Source organism: Pundamilia nyererei, unplaced genomic scaffold (assembly GCF_000239375.1).
Source record: "Pundamilia nyererei isolate P.nyererei 1_Seehausen unplaced genomic scaffold, PunNye1.0 scaffold00038, whole genome shotgun sequence".
In the NCBI taxonomy this organism is placed as follows: Eukaryota; Metazoa; Chordata; class Actinopteri; order Cichliformes; family Cichlidae; genus Pundamilia; species Pundamilia nyererei.
The window spans coordinates 4,092,076-4,110,429 of record NW_005187439.1 but is presented as its reverse complement, the minus strand read 5'-3'; the positions used below and the strand labels follow the sequence as shown (position 1 = coordinate 4,110,429).

Sequence of the window (18,354 nt, the reverse complement as noted above, 5' to 3'; positions counted from 1 at the left end):
TAACATTAATTTTCTGAAATTATTTTTATGCAGAAAGCTTTTATCTGGTACTGCTGTTTTGAGTCATAAGAGCAGTCTTGTTTTTAACCATTCTGGAGTTTCCAAAATACGACTAAGTCAATGTGAAAGCATATTTGGAGTTATGCTCATGATTTGCAGCGTCACACGTAATGTTCCAGTCTCTATAAATGAGTTTATGTTTCAAACCAAGTCAGAGATAACATGCCAATGGTGTTTATTCAAAGATAAAATAGGCAAAGTCATTTCCCTGAATACAGCTTAAAAAAAGAAAAGAAAAAAAGGCTCCAAAATCTGAACTTTAAAAATGAAATTGACTTTTAGAAGGGGAATATAAATATATTTTTAGTATGCCTATATATTTTGGTAGTGTAGACAAATGTTTTCAGCGCTGATTACTTATCCTCTACTTATTTTCCCAAAGTATCAGAGTACTGAATGTACCCAGTGGTGATATGTAGCTGACAAATGGCAGGACTTGTGCTCCACAGTGAGGCAACAAGTTTACAATCAGTGTTTCCCAATTAGCTGAGGATTACACTGTTAATACGTAGTTTCAAGTTTAACACATTTTTTCAACTGCTGTAAACATTAAGACAAAACACTGTAGCAGGCGGTTACAACACGTCATTTCATTTTGATGTAAGAAAAAAAAAAAAGTAACTTTTAATACATCACTATTCTTGTGCAGTTCAATTTTTTTTTTACAGTAAGTCAAAAGGAAAAGAAGCACCATCTTACTATTTAGCTGTTATCCAATTTACTTTCAAAAAAGAAATTCTCCTTAAAAATGTGTCATAGTAAATATCATAACTTCAGAGAAAATAACCACAAAACAAGATCTTTTATATAAAAAACAGTTTAACAATTTGTTTTTTCAGTATAAAACATTACACAGAGCCAGGCCAATCAAACAAATTCACTGCCACCATTTCAAATAATCATTAACTCCCCAGTCAAACGCTCTACATTAACATACAAAGGGTTTACTGTCTTTAAGGGGTTTTCTGTACTTTTTATCTAGTTATTGGTAAATATAACAAACACAAAGGCTAACAATCACTCTTCGTTTGCTATAATATTAATAATAAAAAAGAACAAAGGTGAACTCCTGGTCCGTTCAAAGCCCAAGCCCCCAAATTTCTGGTCAACATGGCATCTATGCAGTCTTCTGCTGGCCCTTCTTCCCAATGAGGGATTTGTGAATGTGGGGAATGACACCTGAAAGCAAAAGGAAATGAACATGAAATTTACATATATAATCTGTAAATAGAATACAATCTGTACACAGATGGTTTATATAAGATATCGATTAATCAGTCCAGAAAACTGCCAGCTCACCTCCTCCAGCAATGGTTGCCTTGATAAGGGAGTCCAACTCCTCGTCACCACGAATGGCCAGCTGCAAGTGGCGAGGAGTGATACGCTTCACTTTCAAGTCTTTGGAGGCGTTACCCGCCAACTCTAGTACCTGGAAAAAACAAAGAAACAAGGATTCATATCAACAAAAAAATTAGCTACAGTGAAAACAACCAAAGCTGACATTAAGTAACACTGTTAATCAAAACAAAGTTTAAAATGGAGGGAATGGAAAGTCTTACTTCAGCGGTGAGGTACTCAAGGATGGCAGCACTGTAAACAGCTGCTGTGGCTCCTACACGACCGTGGCTGGTTGTGCGAGTCTTCAAGTGCCTGTGGATACGACCCACTGGGAACTGTCAGGAAACAGAAGTAAGATAGTGGTCCAATTTTCTTTTTCAAAAGCAAACGTCCTGTGGCGTTTAACACCTGCACCAAAGCCACAAACTGCACCACGACAAATGATTGACATTTACCTGCAGACCAGCTCTCTGGGAGCGCGACACCGCTTTCGCCTTGGCTTTGCCACTGTCTTTTCCTGCTTTGCCACCAGCCTGCATTGAGTGATTAAACGGAAAAGAAGATGAAATCAGAAAGTGGAAGCAAATGTGAAACGAATACGCCTGACTTGTATTAAATGAAAAATAAAAGACTTAAAGTTACATAGCAAAATCGAATCTGAATAAATTAGAGAGTCACCGCTGAGCTCTCCGTGTTATTGTTCTAGTAGTTTACGTTACGCCCGGTTCAACAGTTGTCGCTTTCCCGCCAATCAAAAATAAAACAGAAATGAAAAGTAGCAACGTTAACCGGCCCCGGAAACAGCAAGTATACACCCTAAAGATAAAATAACCGATTTAATAGAGACAATAACGACTCCGTTCCTTAAAAAATACGAGAACCTGTCAGCAGGTTGCTGGCAGTGACCCCGCGACAAACAAAACAGACGCGCCGCCTTAAGACCGTCAGCGGTCAAGTTTTCATTCAGAGATTTTGACAAAGAAAGTTGGACTTACAAAGTCACCTGGACTCAAATAAAACACAAAGTAGTCTTTACTAATTTGCATCACCTGCAGACTTATTTTAAAGGAATTATTCAGCAGCTAACAGTCAACCAGCCGTTAAGCCAACGAACTAGCTAAAGTTAGCTTGCAGTTACTGCTAAAGCACCATCCACAGGCTACACCGACTCAAAGAGCAGTTTATTCTCTTAAATGAGCGACCCACCTCCGAAAATTTGCAAATATACCCAAAACAACTCGGAACAAACACTCAAAGCTTAAAAGCAGTCTACTTTTAGCCGAAAATCCACACGAATCGAACTTCTTACCGTAACGATAATGCTAATGGTTTAGCTGTCAGTTAGCTTCTTAGCAAGCTTGTTAACCACACACATTCTGCGCGGATTTCCCCAGTTCAAATTCAAAGCAGCACTTTCTACAACTGCACAGTTATTCAAGCTAAAAAACGGCAATATCTCCTATAACACGTTGAGCATTGCCCCGAGTTCACATACCATTTTTCCCGACGCGTTATTTTATTGTAGCGCTGAGTAGATTCCAAACAGTTTCGGCTCCCGAAAGCAAAGAAACAATAAACCTTTTCGCAAATCGTTTGCATGCAACCCCTCGTGGGAGCCGAGAGAGCCAATAGGAGAGTGCGTTGTTACTTCGAATCTCAGTCTAAACCAATAGCCTTGCCCTTTGCAGAAATTCCACCCATCCCCCACCCTAAGCTCATCGTGCCTGTCTTTGCGCACGAAACCACGAAGTAGGCGGGACTGTGTGTTTGTGTGTAGTGTCCTTCCAGGGACATCCATCCTAAAACCGTACAAAATACATAACAAAGCGGGCTATAGCTCGGATTAATTCAGTGAAATCCATGAAATTCAGTGCAAGGACACGAATAACGTCTTCAAACGTGTATATTATTCTACTGGCGTCATACATGAATTAGTTATGGCTGTAAAATGATCTCTAAATGACATGTACTCCACTGAACATATGCTACAAATAATCAATAAGCAGTTATGGATTGCAAATACAGTATCTCCTCGAATGTCATCTGGAAAGCCGTTACGTTGTCTTGACAGGCAGGAGAAATAGCGAATGAAAACTTGGGCTCTTCGTCTGATGTTTTAACTGACAGGCACAACAGCCAACCGGAGCTCAGCAGTCAGCGTCCGGTTGCCTCCGTGAGCTCGGTAACAAGGGGGGTGGGGGTCAAAGATACGCAGAGAAAACGGGCTGCTGGTGGCGAAGATGGCGGATGGGGATAGTGGTAGTGAGCGCGGTGGCAGCAGCGGTGGCGGAGGGGGTGGAGGCGGCGGGTTTCAGCATTACCAGCGGGAACCGGAGACCCAGGAACTGGCGTCGAAGCGGCTGGACATTCAGAATAAACGTTTCTACCTTGACGTAAAGCAGAACGCCAAAGGCCGGTTCATCAAAATCGCCGAGGTCGGAGCTGGCGGCTCCAAAAGTCGGCTGACCCTCTCTATGTCAGTTGCGGCGGAGTTCCGTGACTACCTGGGGGATTTCATAGAGCACTACGCCCAACTTGGGCCTAGTACTCCGGAGCAGATTGCTCAGTCCTCCGGTGGGGATGACACCGGGCCTAGACGGGCCTTGAAGAGCGAGTTCCTGGTGCGTGAGAACCGAAAATACTACCTCGACCTAAAGGAGAACCAGCGGGGTCGGTTTCTCCGGATCCGACAGACCGTCAATAGAGGCCCTGGTTTCGGAGTCGGAGTGGGTGGCATTCCCGGTGCTGGCCTGCAGGCTGGACAAACCATCGCACTCCCGGCCCAAGGCTTAATAGAGTTCCGTGACGCCTTGGCCAAGTTGATAGACGACTACGGGGGAGATGAGGAAGAGCTTGCCGGTGGCGGAGGGGCCGGGGGCTACAGCGAGCTTCCGGAGGGCACCTCAATCATGGTGGACTCCAAGCGGTTCTTCTTTGACGTTGGATCCAACAAGTATGGAGTTTTCTTGCGGGTGAGCGAAGTAAAGCCCAGTTACAGAAACTCTATAACAATCCCCTTCAAGGCGTGGAGCAAGTTCGGGGGAGCGTTCAGCCGCTACGCCGAGGAAATGAAAGAGATCCAGGAGAGGCACCGGGATAAGATGTACGAGAGGAGAGCCGGAGAGGAGTCGGAGGGAGACGATGTGGACGACGATTGATGCAGAGAGGAGTGGTGGCTATTTGTGATGGAGCTGACAACATGATGCAAAGCCTGGATATAAACAGAGAAACGGAGAGAGAGGAACGACTATTCTGTGCATGATGAAATGAATCCGGAGTTAAATAATTAAAAAAAAGTATAATTGACTGAGAAATTACTGTCTATATAAGAGAATAATGTTATAAAGTTTAGGTGGATGTTATAGCTAATTGAGTGCAGACTGCAGTAGTCAGCTCCTGTATGAGATTTCCCCTTTGATTTAAAAAATATATATGAATATATATCTATATATAAATATATTGATTGTCCATATGACCTCACATGTAGCCCAGCAAATTAAGTTTGGCAGAGACACAGCAGTAGATTACCGGTACCACTTTCTAGTTGACATCAAATGGTAAGAGCTCACCTGGCGCTGACCTGTAGTCTGTGTGATGATAATAAGGAAGTGTGAAACATGTGACATACCCAAACCAGCAGGTGCAGTGTGCCAGTGAGCCAGAGCACCTGCACCGTTCACCATGGCTGTGTGTGTTTCTTGTCTAAAGTGACCTGTAATGAACAGCTTGCCCAGACAGACCCACAACGCTCAGAGCCACAGTTTCAGCTACCTGGGAGTGGGGTGGCACCCTTGGCATCACCGGACATCCTCTCAGCCCAGTGAGGTTCCCTGTAAGGTGATCTGTTACAAGCACACGACTCATTTGGATTCTACAGACAATCCAAATGAGTTCAAATGACCTCCCACCCTTCTTCTCTCCTTGTTTTGCACCCTTCCACTTTCCCTCCTGGGCATTCCTCAGGTGCTGACTTCTTGCTCCGATAGCTGAATTGCGGTGTGGCCTGCTCACACGTGGCTCGTTGTGTCTCAGGGCTGGCAAGTCCCATCTGTATTTTGGGGTATATATCTATATATATCAGCACTACCTGTGCCTGTGCATCATCCTCAAGAGGTTCTGGGTGCAGATCTGGTCAGCCAGTTGCTGCAGCTGAGCCATCTGTGGCAACTGATGATGTCTCCTAAGATGCATGGCCACGTCTGACCCCTGTGACCTTCTTCTCAAAGGGGGACGCAGTGAGCTCAGGCCTGTAGCACTGGTCACGAATTTTAAAAAAGCTTAATATTGCCGGGCTTGAGCTACAGTCTCAAGGGTATTGATCTTGTTGACTCACTTAGGGTTCACCATTTGGATCCTCTAATCTTGAACTCAGACCATTAATGACTGAAGTACTATTCAGTCTGATTGTAACATAAATTAGGTGCTTTTGGAAAACTAAAACCCATAATGGGGTGCTGTACCTAAAGGAACATAAAGAAAAATATATATACTGGAAGAGATTTACTTACTAAAAAAGATCAAGTATAGATAGAATTATTTTTCAAAAGAGATATATTAAAATATGTCTTAGAAATACGAGACATTTAATAGATAATGCTGCCTAAAGTGGCTTATTTAAAACACTAAACTTGGATGCAAATGTCCAGGGTGATATTTCATACCTGCTTTTTTCCTAACGTCTTTTTTTTTTTTTCCTTAGAGGAAATTAAAGAGAGTACAACAAATTGATAACAGAGTATGTTATAGCAATTTATAGAAACAACTTCACTGAAGTAGTTTGTCAGCAAACACTCAGCACTCCAGTTCACTTTACAGAGCATCGAGTTGTCCCCTCGTTTCAGTCCACACCTTTTAACCCATGTTTTGTCATGAATTGGCTTTCCATCAGTTGCCAAATGGCGCAAACATAAACACCTGAAGTCATCGACATTTCGTCTTTAGTGCTCCTTTTTAAAATATGATCATTTTTGCATGCCTGCTCTTACGCGGAGCTGCCTTGTGTTCTTTTCTTTTGCATATTCTGATTGCTGTATAATGGTATTTATCCATATTTTTTGAGAGCGGTTTAAAGTTTTATTTCTGCATTGCAATAGACAAAAGAAAGTTTACTTCACAGCCTAATTAAAAAAAAAGCCACAACTTTCCCACATATTTTGGGAAATGTCACTCTCATTGTCCCATTTCCTTTGGTGTGCAAAACCTCTCGTTGAATTTTACTTTACCCACTTCAACACAGCAGAGAAATGCCATATGAAAAAAATAAACACCTGGGAGCAATAGTTTTTTTTTCTTTTCTATTGATATGAGTATACTATATATGATATTACACATGCGATTGAACTACATCCTTCTTCCTGTACTGTGTTACGTGAAATGGCAGCTGTTTCAGTCATGTGTGTTCTGCTGTATTCTACCAAGTTCCTTTCAACGAGAAATAAAAAAAAAAGATTTTTTGCTCAGGAGAGGTGTGGTGTTTTTTTTTTTGTTTGTTTGTTTTATTTCCCAAAACAAAAGACAGACAGCAAACAATATACTTGCTACCTAAACCCATAAAGCCTCAGCAATATAATCAAAAATGCTTTCATTACTATCCAGACGTCAATAATATGTCCTTGTAATGCTGGGTGTGATTGAACAGGAGTCTAAAACTTGATATTCAGTTTAATATAATAAGAAAACCATCAAATATTCAGATTTTTAAGAAGCTGCGAGGAGAGAATTTACTTAGAAATACCTTTATTAATCTGATACAGTTACCTGCTGTAGCTTCAAGATGATTTAACAATTTTTCATTTAAAATTTGTGGAGTTACATGATATGACGTGGTATGACACATCAGTCCTTGAAGCCCTTTATCAGCAGTAGAAGAAGTATTCTATTATTTAATTTACGTACCGGTATATAGGTATGACTGCAGCTTATTCTCTTGTAACAAGTCAAGGCTGAGTCTGTTTTGTGCACAGTCCAGTTTAGTACAATGGTTTCTAGCCCTTCGTCACGAGTCGTGAGGATGGGACAATAAAACATCTGTATTTAAGACGTCTATCTTTTATAAAAATGAAATAAATTTTACACTAAAGTATCAACTGCAGTGATAATGCATTTGATAGAAAATTTGACAGAAAACATCCAGTTCCCTGTGTGAAAATGCCTTGTTGTTGTCAGAGGAGAACGGCCAGACTGTTTCAAGGTGATAGGACGGCAACAGCAACTCAAATAATCAACTGTTGATAAACCGAGGTATGTAGACAAGCATATATAAATGCGCAATATGTTGAACATTGAAACTGCTACAGAACAGTAAACTGAACCTATTTTGCAAATGTGCTCACTACAATTGGACAATAGAAGCTTAAAAAAATGTTGCCTGCTCTCATGAGTCTTGATTTCTGCTGCCACATTCGGGTGGGAGGGTCAGAATTGGCTGCAAACAACATAAAAGCATGGATCCATCATGCCTTATATATTAATTTGGGCCCCTTAGCATCAGCTGATCGTCGTTTAACAACATATCTGAGCATTATTGCTGACCATTTCCATCCCATTATGACTACAGCATATTCATCTTCAGATGTCTTAATCCAGCAGGATAGCACACCATGTCACCATGTCAGCGATGTGCGGTCATCAAAAAAAAAAAACAACTGTGTGGTGCTGTCATGTAAAGCTGGATGCAAATCTCTGAGGAATGTCTTAAACACCTTGTTGACAGGAAGATGTAAATAATAATAATGAACTTCCAACAGGCAGATTAAGATAAGCAGCAACATTCATCCATCTATCTAGTTTCCATTTTAGGGCTGGAGCCAGTCCCAGCTGTCATTGGATGCTTGGTAGGGTACACTCTGAAGAGGTGAGCAGTATATCACAGGGCTAACACAGAGAGACAGACAACCCGTTATGCTTAGATTCAGATCTACTGCCAATCATCAGTTATTCTAATATGAATGTCTTTGGATTGTGGGAGGAAGCTGGTGTACTTGGAGAGAACCCACATAGGCAGAAAAGTGATGTTAAATAACGTGATAGTTTATTGTAGTTTATTATTATCTTATTAAAAAAACATTCCTAAAAATAGATATCCATACAGGCCTAATGACTTCTGAAATAAAATGAATTTCTTTAATTAGTTTACTCTTTTTCACCTACAATACGCAATTTGACTTAAATCTTTTTCTTGTTTTTTGGGGGGGGATAAACAGCGCTAACCAGTGAGTTGAAAAAGCATTTCACTAGCTGGGCCCACATTGTCATTTTAGGCTTGACAGCGTTTTAATAGGTAAAGGTGAATGCTTTACCTACTAAATGAATTGAGCTCCGGTTTGGGGCGACAGCTCCTGGGCCTGGCAGATCCCCATGTACTAAATAGAAGTGAAGAAGTTAAAGAATTGAAAACAAGGAGGGTGGGGAACGTAAACGAGAATGAACAGTTTGCAGAACTGGGGGAACCTATATAGATGACAACCGGAAGGAGTGTGTTTGGAGGCGTGGTCCCGCTCCTGAAATTCTGATACATAATCTCCAATAATAAGTCATACGACCAAGGTATTATCCCTCTATATGAGGTATATCCGGGCTCATTTAGTTTCCAGCTAATCTCCTTACAGCACACTTTCACATCAGGATGGTTCAGAAAGTAAAGCGTTTGTTAACTGGAACAGACGTGCAGTCACTTACACCGTCGGAAAATCAAAGGAAACATATCTTATGGAGAAATTATCATCAGTATGTTCAGAGGAGGTCCGGAGACAGGTTCACTAGTGAGTACAGCCATTTTAAAACATGGTGGACACTCTGTCATGGTTTAGGAATGCCTCACAGCCAGTAGTGTATGCAGAAAACTAAAGATTATGATCCACCATGCACTACCATCTGGAAAGCATCTGATTGGCAACAGCTTCCTTTTTTTTTAGCATGACAATGATCCCAAACTCTCAGGCAATACAGCAAAAGCATATGAGGGAAAACACATGCACAATGGAATCCTATCAGTGAGAGACCTGACTCAACGTTACTGAGCAGCATGGGATCATCTTGAGAGCGAATAGAAGGAAGGAATAAAAGTTCAATATACAAATAAGAGCTCTGAATTCCTTCGAGAAGCCTGGATAACAGTTCATGAAGACTACCGTTCACATTTTCCTAGCAAAATAAAAAGAAATAAGGTATGGCTCAAGACTTTTGCACAGTATTGTGTTATTTGGTGTTAATATCGTATGCAAGTATATAAGTGAGCCTTTTTATATTACTCTAAAGCACAGTGCAGTGTGGTGAACATGTATATGGGAAGCTGCTTGGCTTTTTCTGGTTTCTGGGTAATGGAAACCTTACTCTGTTCAAAAAACTCAGTTCATGACGTTTATATTAATCATCAGCTGAGGTCGTGTTTACGGAGTCAAGCTGTGAAATCATGAGGTTTCTAACAGTTCAGCTGCGTGTCAGCGAATTGATTGAGCTCAGAGTGACGTTTCTATGTGATGCACTGCTTTGCTTCGTCTGGACTGGTTTCATCAGGATTTGTCAGGACTGCCGCTGAGGAAATGATAAGAGCCAGAGCAGAGCCAGAGCTCTGTGGGATCAAACTAGAGATGTGATTACGTTTCCAGTTTCACAATTTCTAAATAAAAGGATCAGAAGCACTCAATGTTTTCCTGAAAAAGGCACCTCATACTTTCAGTAAACCCTCAATATGACCTCAGTGATTCATGAACAACATGAACGACTCGGATTTAATGTGCCAGCTTTGTAGTAATGATGCATTGTATCTCCAGGCTGTCTGCTACCACATTTTGTTTCCCAAATATCGTTGCAGCTGTTCAGGAGGTACGTCTCTTTGATGCTTAGCAGCAGCACAGTTCACTCTGTGATTCACAGCAGTGATGCTAAATCCTGCTTTGTACTCCACTGTCTCTAACCTTGCAGTTCATCCGAACATCATGGGCCTTACATCCACACATACACATTTAAGTTCACACAAACAGCACCACCCCCTCCGCCATGGGTTAGCCAGTTTATATGATCTCCCTGAGCTCAGAGTGATGAAGAGTGCGCAGAGAGGCTAAACGAAGAGGGACGGAGCACTAATGGGAGAGAATGAGAGAGAGAGTACAGCTCAAGGGCATGTAATACCATGCTGAGCTGGGTGTCAGTGGAAGAAGGGATTATTTCACATGGTGCTGGTGTCCTGATGGCCTGCTCCAGAAATACAAGCCACACTAAGCTGCCCATCCATCATTCAAAGCAGACAAGTGTGAGAGGTGATGAAGAAGACAGTGGATTGGATCTCTATGAGGTGGTGGGGGTTAAAGACATCACCAAACCTCTGCCTCTCGTGACACACTCAGCGAAATGTATCCATGCATGTATGGAGTCCACCTTGCAGGTGATGCATGTGAGTAGATGAGAAAAGGAAGTGATATTTTCAGAAGGAGGCTGTATGTCAAGTATGTCCATCGTCTTCTGATATCCAGTTCATGGTAACAGGAGTGCTGGAGTCTATCCCAGCTGCTGTAGACTAAGAGGCAGGATACACCCTGGGCAGGAGACTGTTGCATACCAAGCACAGAGAGACAGACAACTATGGTCCCTACAAGGTCATGACAATTCCTGATGAAACCAGTTCAGACTTACAGTATTTTGACCACTGAGTGACACGAAGCTCTGTCATAGAGCATTTTGTCTACACACATTAACACAACGTCAGCATCACTACTTTAACAGTTCTGTTGTGTAAGCAGCATCTCAGCTGATGATTAAAGCCAACTTCAAGAATCAGTCTGAACTCATTGTCTATAGCAGAGTCAGAGATGTCCAGAAACCAGAAAATGTTTAGTATCAGTGCAGGAAACAGTGTGAAGGACAGCGTGATTTAAGTACTTTCTGTCAGAAAAAGAAACATAAAACACTTTTATATTGATAGATGATTTATTGGTCACATGTTCATTGAACCATTGCTCAAATGTTTCATTCTAGATCAAAATGGATTGACTAAAGATCACCCACTGAGCTTCACAGTTACAATGACCAGCTCTAACTTGTCATGAGTCCTTGTCTAAAATGCTCAAAATACTGTTGCTCTATTTGCAAATTCTTAACAATGGAATTAAATTACTATTAAACCTAAATCATGATGAATATATTAATGCACTTTCATACTGTTAGTACCCAGGCAGTAATAATAGTCCAACTATGTCCTACTTGTGCAGGTCTCTTATATCCTAATTTGACCTTGGCTGACACAAATTATTCAGGGTAAGTGTATCTGCCTAGATTGCACCACGCACATCTGCATGTGACATAATGTCCAGCTTTGGGCCGTTTACCAGTGTTGTAACTGAGCCAAAAGTGCTCTGAGTTGTCATGTTTAGCCCCAGATTTGTCTGCTATATGAGTAGGTAGTTAAATATAATACAACCACACCCTCGCATTTCAAAGAGTGGAATCTTTTCAGACTCTTCCATTTACACGCAACTTAAGTTACTTAGATGATTATCAGTATGAATCATTTATCAAATTTCAAAATCCAGTTGTAACAGAAATTCAACACATGTGTATAATTAAGTCAGTTCTTAGATATGTATATATGCAAGTATGTTAACATTTCGTATATGCAAAATGTGAATATATCTGTATCTACAATACTGTACAAAAGTCTTGAGCCACCCCAATTTCTTTATAATTTGCCAAGAAAGGGGGAAATACATAAAATATAGCATGTAAAGCAAACAGAATTTGTTCTAATGAGCTTGGAAGTCAATATTTGGTGTGGCCATCTTTTTTCTTCAACGCGACCGGAACCCTCTTAGGCAAACTAATCCATAATTCGTGTAAATAGCCTTCAAGAAAGGTTCTTCAAGCTTCTGGAAGGACATTCAAAGCTCTTCTTTGGATGTTGGAGGTCTTTTGTTCTTTTCTCTGACAAAATGATCACGCACTGCTTCAGTAATGTCGAGGTTTGGCTATGGGGAGGCCAATCCATGACTGATAGCGTTCCATTGTGTTTTTCTATGCAGGTCTTTTACTGCATTGGCAGTTTGTTTAGACAAAATGCCAAATACCACTAATTGAAAACAAAGCCCCAAACTATGATAGAGCCTCTACGTGTCTTAAACATGACTGTAGACAATCATTGAATTGTGTAATTCTTTCCTGACCTCTGAATTCAAATTTGGAGTCATCGTTCCATAAGACCTGACTCATCATTTGTGGGTGAATAGTAGATTGATCAAATGAAACACCGAATGCATTTCTCAGCTATGAGTGCTATGATTTTGCTGAGTTATGTTCTTATTTCTTTAGGACATGACAATAAAATACTGTGCATCTGTTGTAGATATTTTCTTTTGGCGTGACATGTCTTCTGTCCTTCACATGTTCAGTATCCTCATATTTTTAAAGGACACATTGCATAACATACAGTGATATGCAAACATTTTCAGCTGAACTGAGCACTTTTGGAATCTCTTTGTTGGTGCAAAAAGGATATTTTTTGTAGTATATGATGTAACATATATTTAAGTTTTGAAAGCATTTTCAGTACAGATTTTCTGGAAACCTTATAAAACACAATTTTTCAATTTTTTGCCTTCTTGGTCTATATCGCAACTAAACATCATGAATCACAATGAAGCTAAAAGTGTGACATTTCACATGTATATTTCAAAATGGGTGTGTTGCATTACGTTGCAGACATGACTCAGCTGCTGAGTGTTCCCCCCAGAAGAAACCCCTGTCCCAGCAGATGGTCTATAGCGGTTGTTTGGAAAGAGCCATGAGCCAGAATTAGTGATTACAATCAGTTGAAGCAACCCTGCATATGGGCTTTAGAGCCCTAACAAGATGTTACATATTTTGACTCCAACAACACACAGGTTTATTTCCCTACCTAGGAAGTTTTGTAGGGTCTTACCTTACACTATAAAGCATCTTGAAGCAACTGTTGTTGTGATTTGGCATTATGTAAATGAAATAAAATTGACTTGACTCCCAACTGTGACAAAAAAAGTAATAAAGTGATTAATTAATTGCTTAATGAGGTATCATTAAATGACTTTTTCTGTTTTAACTATAGTTCAACAGATTGAATAAACATAGTTAAAATGGCTTTTGCTAGAATTAAGAGAAGCTGTACAGCATACCACTTCCATATTTTTACTCAAATAAACTTTATTTATATTGTTTAAAATCATAAACTAGACATTTGCCTTACAAACTCATAATCAATGAAGCTTAAAAATGACAATCTTTTTAAAAACAACAGTGGTTTCAACTCAAGTTAGCGCCTACAGTGCGTGCAAGCAGCCTGAATTGTTTCTTGTCAGAGAACTATGGAAACTGATATGCTGATTAAGTCTGATATGGCGTTAAAGGAGGAACTGAAGTGGATGTGAGTTACAAAGCAGATGCGCATCAACTGTGAGCAGGCTAAAGCAGCTTGAATAGCACATTCCAGATTCAGCAGTTACACTCACTGGGTACATTATTAGGCACACCTTGCTAGGCCAGCGTTTTTCTTTCAGGACAGCATTAATTCTTTATGGCACAAAGAATAAGCTGCTGGAAACCGCAGAGATTTTGGTCCATATTGACATAGTGGCATTGCACAGTTGCTGCAGATTTGTTGGCTTAGCGTGCACGATGTGAATCTCATCGCACACCAAAGGTGCTTTAACAGACTGAGATCTGGTGACTGTGAAAACCATTTGAGTACATTGATTGATACAAATATTGTCATATTCGATAAAACAATTTCAGCTTTGTGACATAGTACGTTACCTTACTATGATCAGAAGATCGGTTCACTGTGGTCATGAAGGGATGGAAGCAAATTTTGATCCTACAACAGAAAACAAGACTTCTATTCTCCAATTTTAGTGAGTCAATTTGAAAAATAGCCTCAGTTTCATGTTCTTAGCTGACAATAGTGGCACCCAGTATGGTCTTCTGCTGCTCTAACATTTTAAGGGTCTTCTTAGATGTCTTCGAACATCTTCAAGTATGCTCTTCTGCATGTCTTCATTGTAACGTGGTTATTTTAGTTACTTTTCCCTTGATCAGCTTGAAGCAGTCGTGCCGTTCGTCTGTAAATCACAGGGACCATCGTGCTGGAAAGTCCCAGTCGATAAGCAGTTTCTGAAATACTCACACCAGCCAAAATGGTACCAACAACCATGCTATGTTCAAAGTCTCTTAAAAATGACCTTTCTTCCCCAGTCTGTCTTGGCCATGTCTACACGCCTAAATCCGATTCTGTGGTTGGCTGATTAGCGGTTTGCATTAACAAGCAGCTGAACAAGTATACAGTATTTAACAAAATTGCTGGTAGATACGTAGAATGTTACGTGTCAAGCTGATGGAGGTTGGGAGTGATCAGCTGTGTTTAACTTCAGGGCTTATCTGAATTAATGCTACGCTTTTAGCACATAGTAAGACTAAGCCCTAAAGACAGATGTTGTCTTAATTTATTCATTAAGTCTCTTCATGTTTCTGTCAGCCTTATGAGTTGGACGCACCTTGTAGATTTACTGTAACTAGAAATATGTAAATATATTTATTTATATATTTATTTTTAGAATTATTTAATACACTGATTTATGTCCTGTGCCTGCAACCCAGTAAATGATTTATTGCTCAAGTGAGAAAAAGGTTGTTCAAACTATTTTAAACAATTTTCATGAATATATAGCGCTATAATAATCCCTAATTCTTTCCCATATACTGTATATATATTAAATCAGATTGATCATGGCCATTACTCGGTGTGACCAGGCTAAGCTGAATTCATTTAAGGTACATTTGTGACCTTATGACTGACTAATATTAACTGTACATATATGCTAAAAACCAGATGTGCATTATTAACATTTATATCAATTAAACTAAAAGTAAGCAGTGATTTTAAATTTTTTTCAAATAACCCTCTTTGAGATGCACAAATTCAGCTTATATAGTCAATGGAGTGTGCAATGCTTGTGTGTTTCTAGCGTTTCTGATGATACAAGTGTTTCCACTTCTGCTGTCTGATAAAATCCATCAGCAGCAGGTTTAGATGATGGTGAGAAGACTGTGATGAAGGATGACTGCAACTTAAGAGAGCATGTATATAACAAATGTGGACCTGAGCTGCTGAGCAAATATCCTATAATAGTGAGTGAGGGGCTATTTTTAGCCCATGTTGCCATGTGTGAGGAATGCTCTCTGCTGCACGCTCAGGCAAACTGTACATTTTTTGTGCACACGATAGAGCGTCATCCTAATCCCATGCATGAATGGAAGAGACGATGAGCTCCAATCCACTGAACTAAACTGCAGAGAGATGCGCGCGCACACACATGTCTCTTCATTATCAGTATTGTTTATTTATTATTTATTATGTGCCTCTGTGTCTATTCTTATCCGTCCTGTATCTGAACCTTTCTGTTGTTCCTGTTGTTTCATTGGCCCGACGAGCTGAAGATAAAGCGGTTCTTCTTTTCCATCTTCCTGCCGTTATTTGCATGCTTCACTGACATGTAAGTTCATGAATAAAAGATGCCAGTGTTGCAAATTTGACTGGGGCTATCAAGACTGGAAAGTACCCTTCATTGCTGTAGTCATACTAGGCTTTTTTTGTATATTTAAAGGAACATCAGTTGCAGGTTAATTAAATGCCATCTCAATATCAGGACTTGTTTATATTGTCAGTGCTGACTGATAGGACATAATGCTTTCTTCATAATACTGGAATATTTTAGTTATCTTTAACAGGTAATGGCAATACCTCTAAAACGCCACACGACAGCAGCAGAGATCAACAAACTGCTGCTAACCTGCAGCCTGCATTATTTCCCCTGCAGTGATGAACAAAGGTGAGGACTTTTTATTATTATTATTGTTTTTACAACATCATATGTCAACTGAGATTAAAAATTGAAACTGGTAAAATGCAGTGGTTCAGCAGCAGCTATGCAGACAGGGCTGTGTTTGGCTATTTTAACCACAAAAGATCCTCAACGGTTTATTGAGCAAAATTGACTTCGAGCTGCAAACTGTCCATCCTCTTTCACTTCTTCACTTCATGATGTGAGAGGCACAGTACACCTTGGACAAGTTGCCAGTCTGCTGCAGGTTTAACACATAACCACGCATGTCTTTGCTCTGCAGAAGGAAGCTGGAGTACCTGGAGAAACTCCATGCAGATACAGGGAGAACATGGAAACTGCGCACAGAACGATTCAAACGTACGACAGAGAACTTATAGGTGACAGTGCCACACTACAGTATCGCTCTTCTTTTAACCCCTGAATTTTCACAAACATGTCCAAATTGAGAAAAATTCTATTTTTGAAATGGTCATGTTTCCTAAACTACTCATGCAATATTGATAAACATGGACTGGTATGAACTGAAACTTTATCAAGTATGGCATGCAAATGTCAAACTTCTATCCCGATCTAGTATCATGAAATCTGCAAGGTTTTAAAGTTACATTTTTTAAGTATATCAACATATTCTTTTACAATTTGGTGTTAAGATGCACCAGTGAAATGCATATAACCTTTGCACCTCATCTATTTGAGTCCAAAATTGCTAAACATTTTTTGTCATATTTATGTCACAATATACTGAGTAACTGAAAAAAAACATATTTCTTGTCACAACATTCCACCCAGACATCAATGTCTTCACCTGGTGGGTTAGGCTATAAATAAATGCAGTAAAATTTGTATTTTCTTTAACTGAAGTGGAATAATCCTGTTGCGCTTTCTAATAACATTTTTCATAACTCTTCTCTATATAGTTCTTTTTCTGATTTTTAAATTGTTACATAATTGGGACAGATGAAATATTATATGCTATTTTTTATCAGATAATATATGATATACATACAATTTATGATTAAAGCTCATCCAAACAATAAATGTGGAAATGTGGAAACTTCTGGCTTCAATAAACAAACATGGCAAAAATTCTGAAGTGAAGCTTCCAAACAGGTCTTCACAAATAAACTGGTAACAGAGGTTACATTTGTGTGTTTTTCTAGAGACAATTTCCATCAAACAAAGACAGATATCAGTGCTAAAAGGGAGCACCGTTATAACACCACAAAATGTCTAGGCCCCATATTTAACATCTACTGGACAAAGGATGTTGAAGATTGAGCTGCCAGGCACGAGGACAGATGGCAGACGTATGACAGAGGAGGACATTGGGGATAGGGTGAGATTATATTATATTAATATCAATGTTGACATAATTCTGATGATAGAATAGTTTTGCTCAGAGAAAACAACTTTTTCTCTGCATAAAGCTGTATATGCAAGACTGCAGGCTGGTTTTTACAAAAGCAGAACTTTCAGTGTAAGCTGCACATTTGTGGCATATGCAAATGGTGCTTCCACCTTGTTGCAGACCGGTAAAACACAACTTCAAATAACAACTTTTTACAGAAGTCATTGGAGAATTCCCAGAATGTGTTCTTACATGCACTGTACGGTTTAACGTATTTGCTCACCTGCCTTCACATGCATGAACTTGAGTGACATCTTAATACATAGTAATATGATACCCTTTCCCATTTGGCAATGACATATTGCATAAGGTTTAGGAGCGTGTTTATGGGAATATTTACCACTTTTTCAGAAACACTTTTTTATGGGATTTCCAGCATTGACTGGCGAAAGTTTGCCAGCTCTGGGCACTATGCTCCTCAGCATCCACTGACCCTGTGATTTTACATGGCCGAGTTTCTGTCATTCTCAGTCACTTCCACTGAGTTGTAGTGCCACTAACAGTTACTTGCAGAATATATAGTAGAGCAATATTTTTACAACTGGACTTGCTGTACAGGTGGCATCCTATTATAGTGTCATTCTGGAATTCACCTAGCTCCTGAGAGTGACCCATTCTTTTTAAAAAAATATATTATTGTGACATGAATGAGGACCTGCACACACAGTTTGCAAGTTATTACATGTG

At 39.8% G+C, this 18,354-nt stretch overlaps 2 protein-coding genes across 2 annotated transcripts; one reads left to right on the top strand and one right to left on the bottom strand.

Annotated features, from left to right (window-relative positions):
* Positions 1-734: 734 nt before the first annotated feature.
* h2az2a (H2A.Z variant histone 2a) lies at positions 735-2,990 on the bottom strand. Its single transcript, XM_005730626.2, has 5 exons — positions 2,894-2,990; positions 1,854-1,931; positions 1,620-1,733; positions 1,360-1,489; positions 735-1,239 (listed from the first exon to the last, which is right to left on the bottom strand). Exons 1-5 carry the CDS (start codon positions 2,894-2,896, stop codon positions 1,178-1,180), a joined length of 387 nt encoding a protein of 128 aa, XP_005730683.1. The 5' UTR covers positions 2,897-2,990; the 3' UTR covers positions 735-1,177.
* Positions 2,991-3,180: 190 nt separating this feature from the next.
* Positions 3,181-6,860, top strand: LOC102206162 (transcriptional activator protein Pur-beta). Its single transcript, XM_005730627.2, has one exon. It carries the CDS (start codon positions 3,639-3,641, stop codon positions 4,554-4,556), a length of 918 nt encoding a protein of 305 aa, XP_005730684.1. The 5' UTR covers positions 3,181-3,638; the 3' UTR covers positions 4,557-6,860.
* Positions 6,861-18,354: the final 11,494 nt, after the last annotated feature.

Bases quoted from the DNA above. Each gene is read 5' to 3' on its own strand.
- LOC102206162 (XM_005730627.2), top strand. From the start codon at position 3,639: ATGGCGGATGGGGATAGTGGTAGTGAGCGCGGTGGCAGCAGCGGTGGC.
- h2az2a (XM_005730626.2), bottom strand. The intron at 1,734-1,853 runs GTAAATGTCAAT...GTTTCCTGACAG, and splicing joins CCCAGAGAGCTGGTCTGCAG to TTCCCAGTGGGTCGTATCCA. The intron at 1,490-1,619 runs GTAAGACTTTCC...TGTTTTTTCCAG, and splicing joins TTGAGTACCTCACCGCTGAA to GTACTAGAGTTGGCGGGTAA.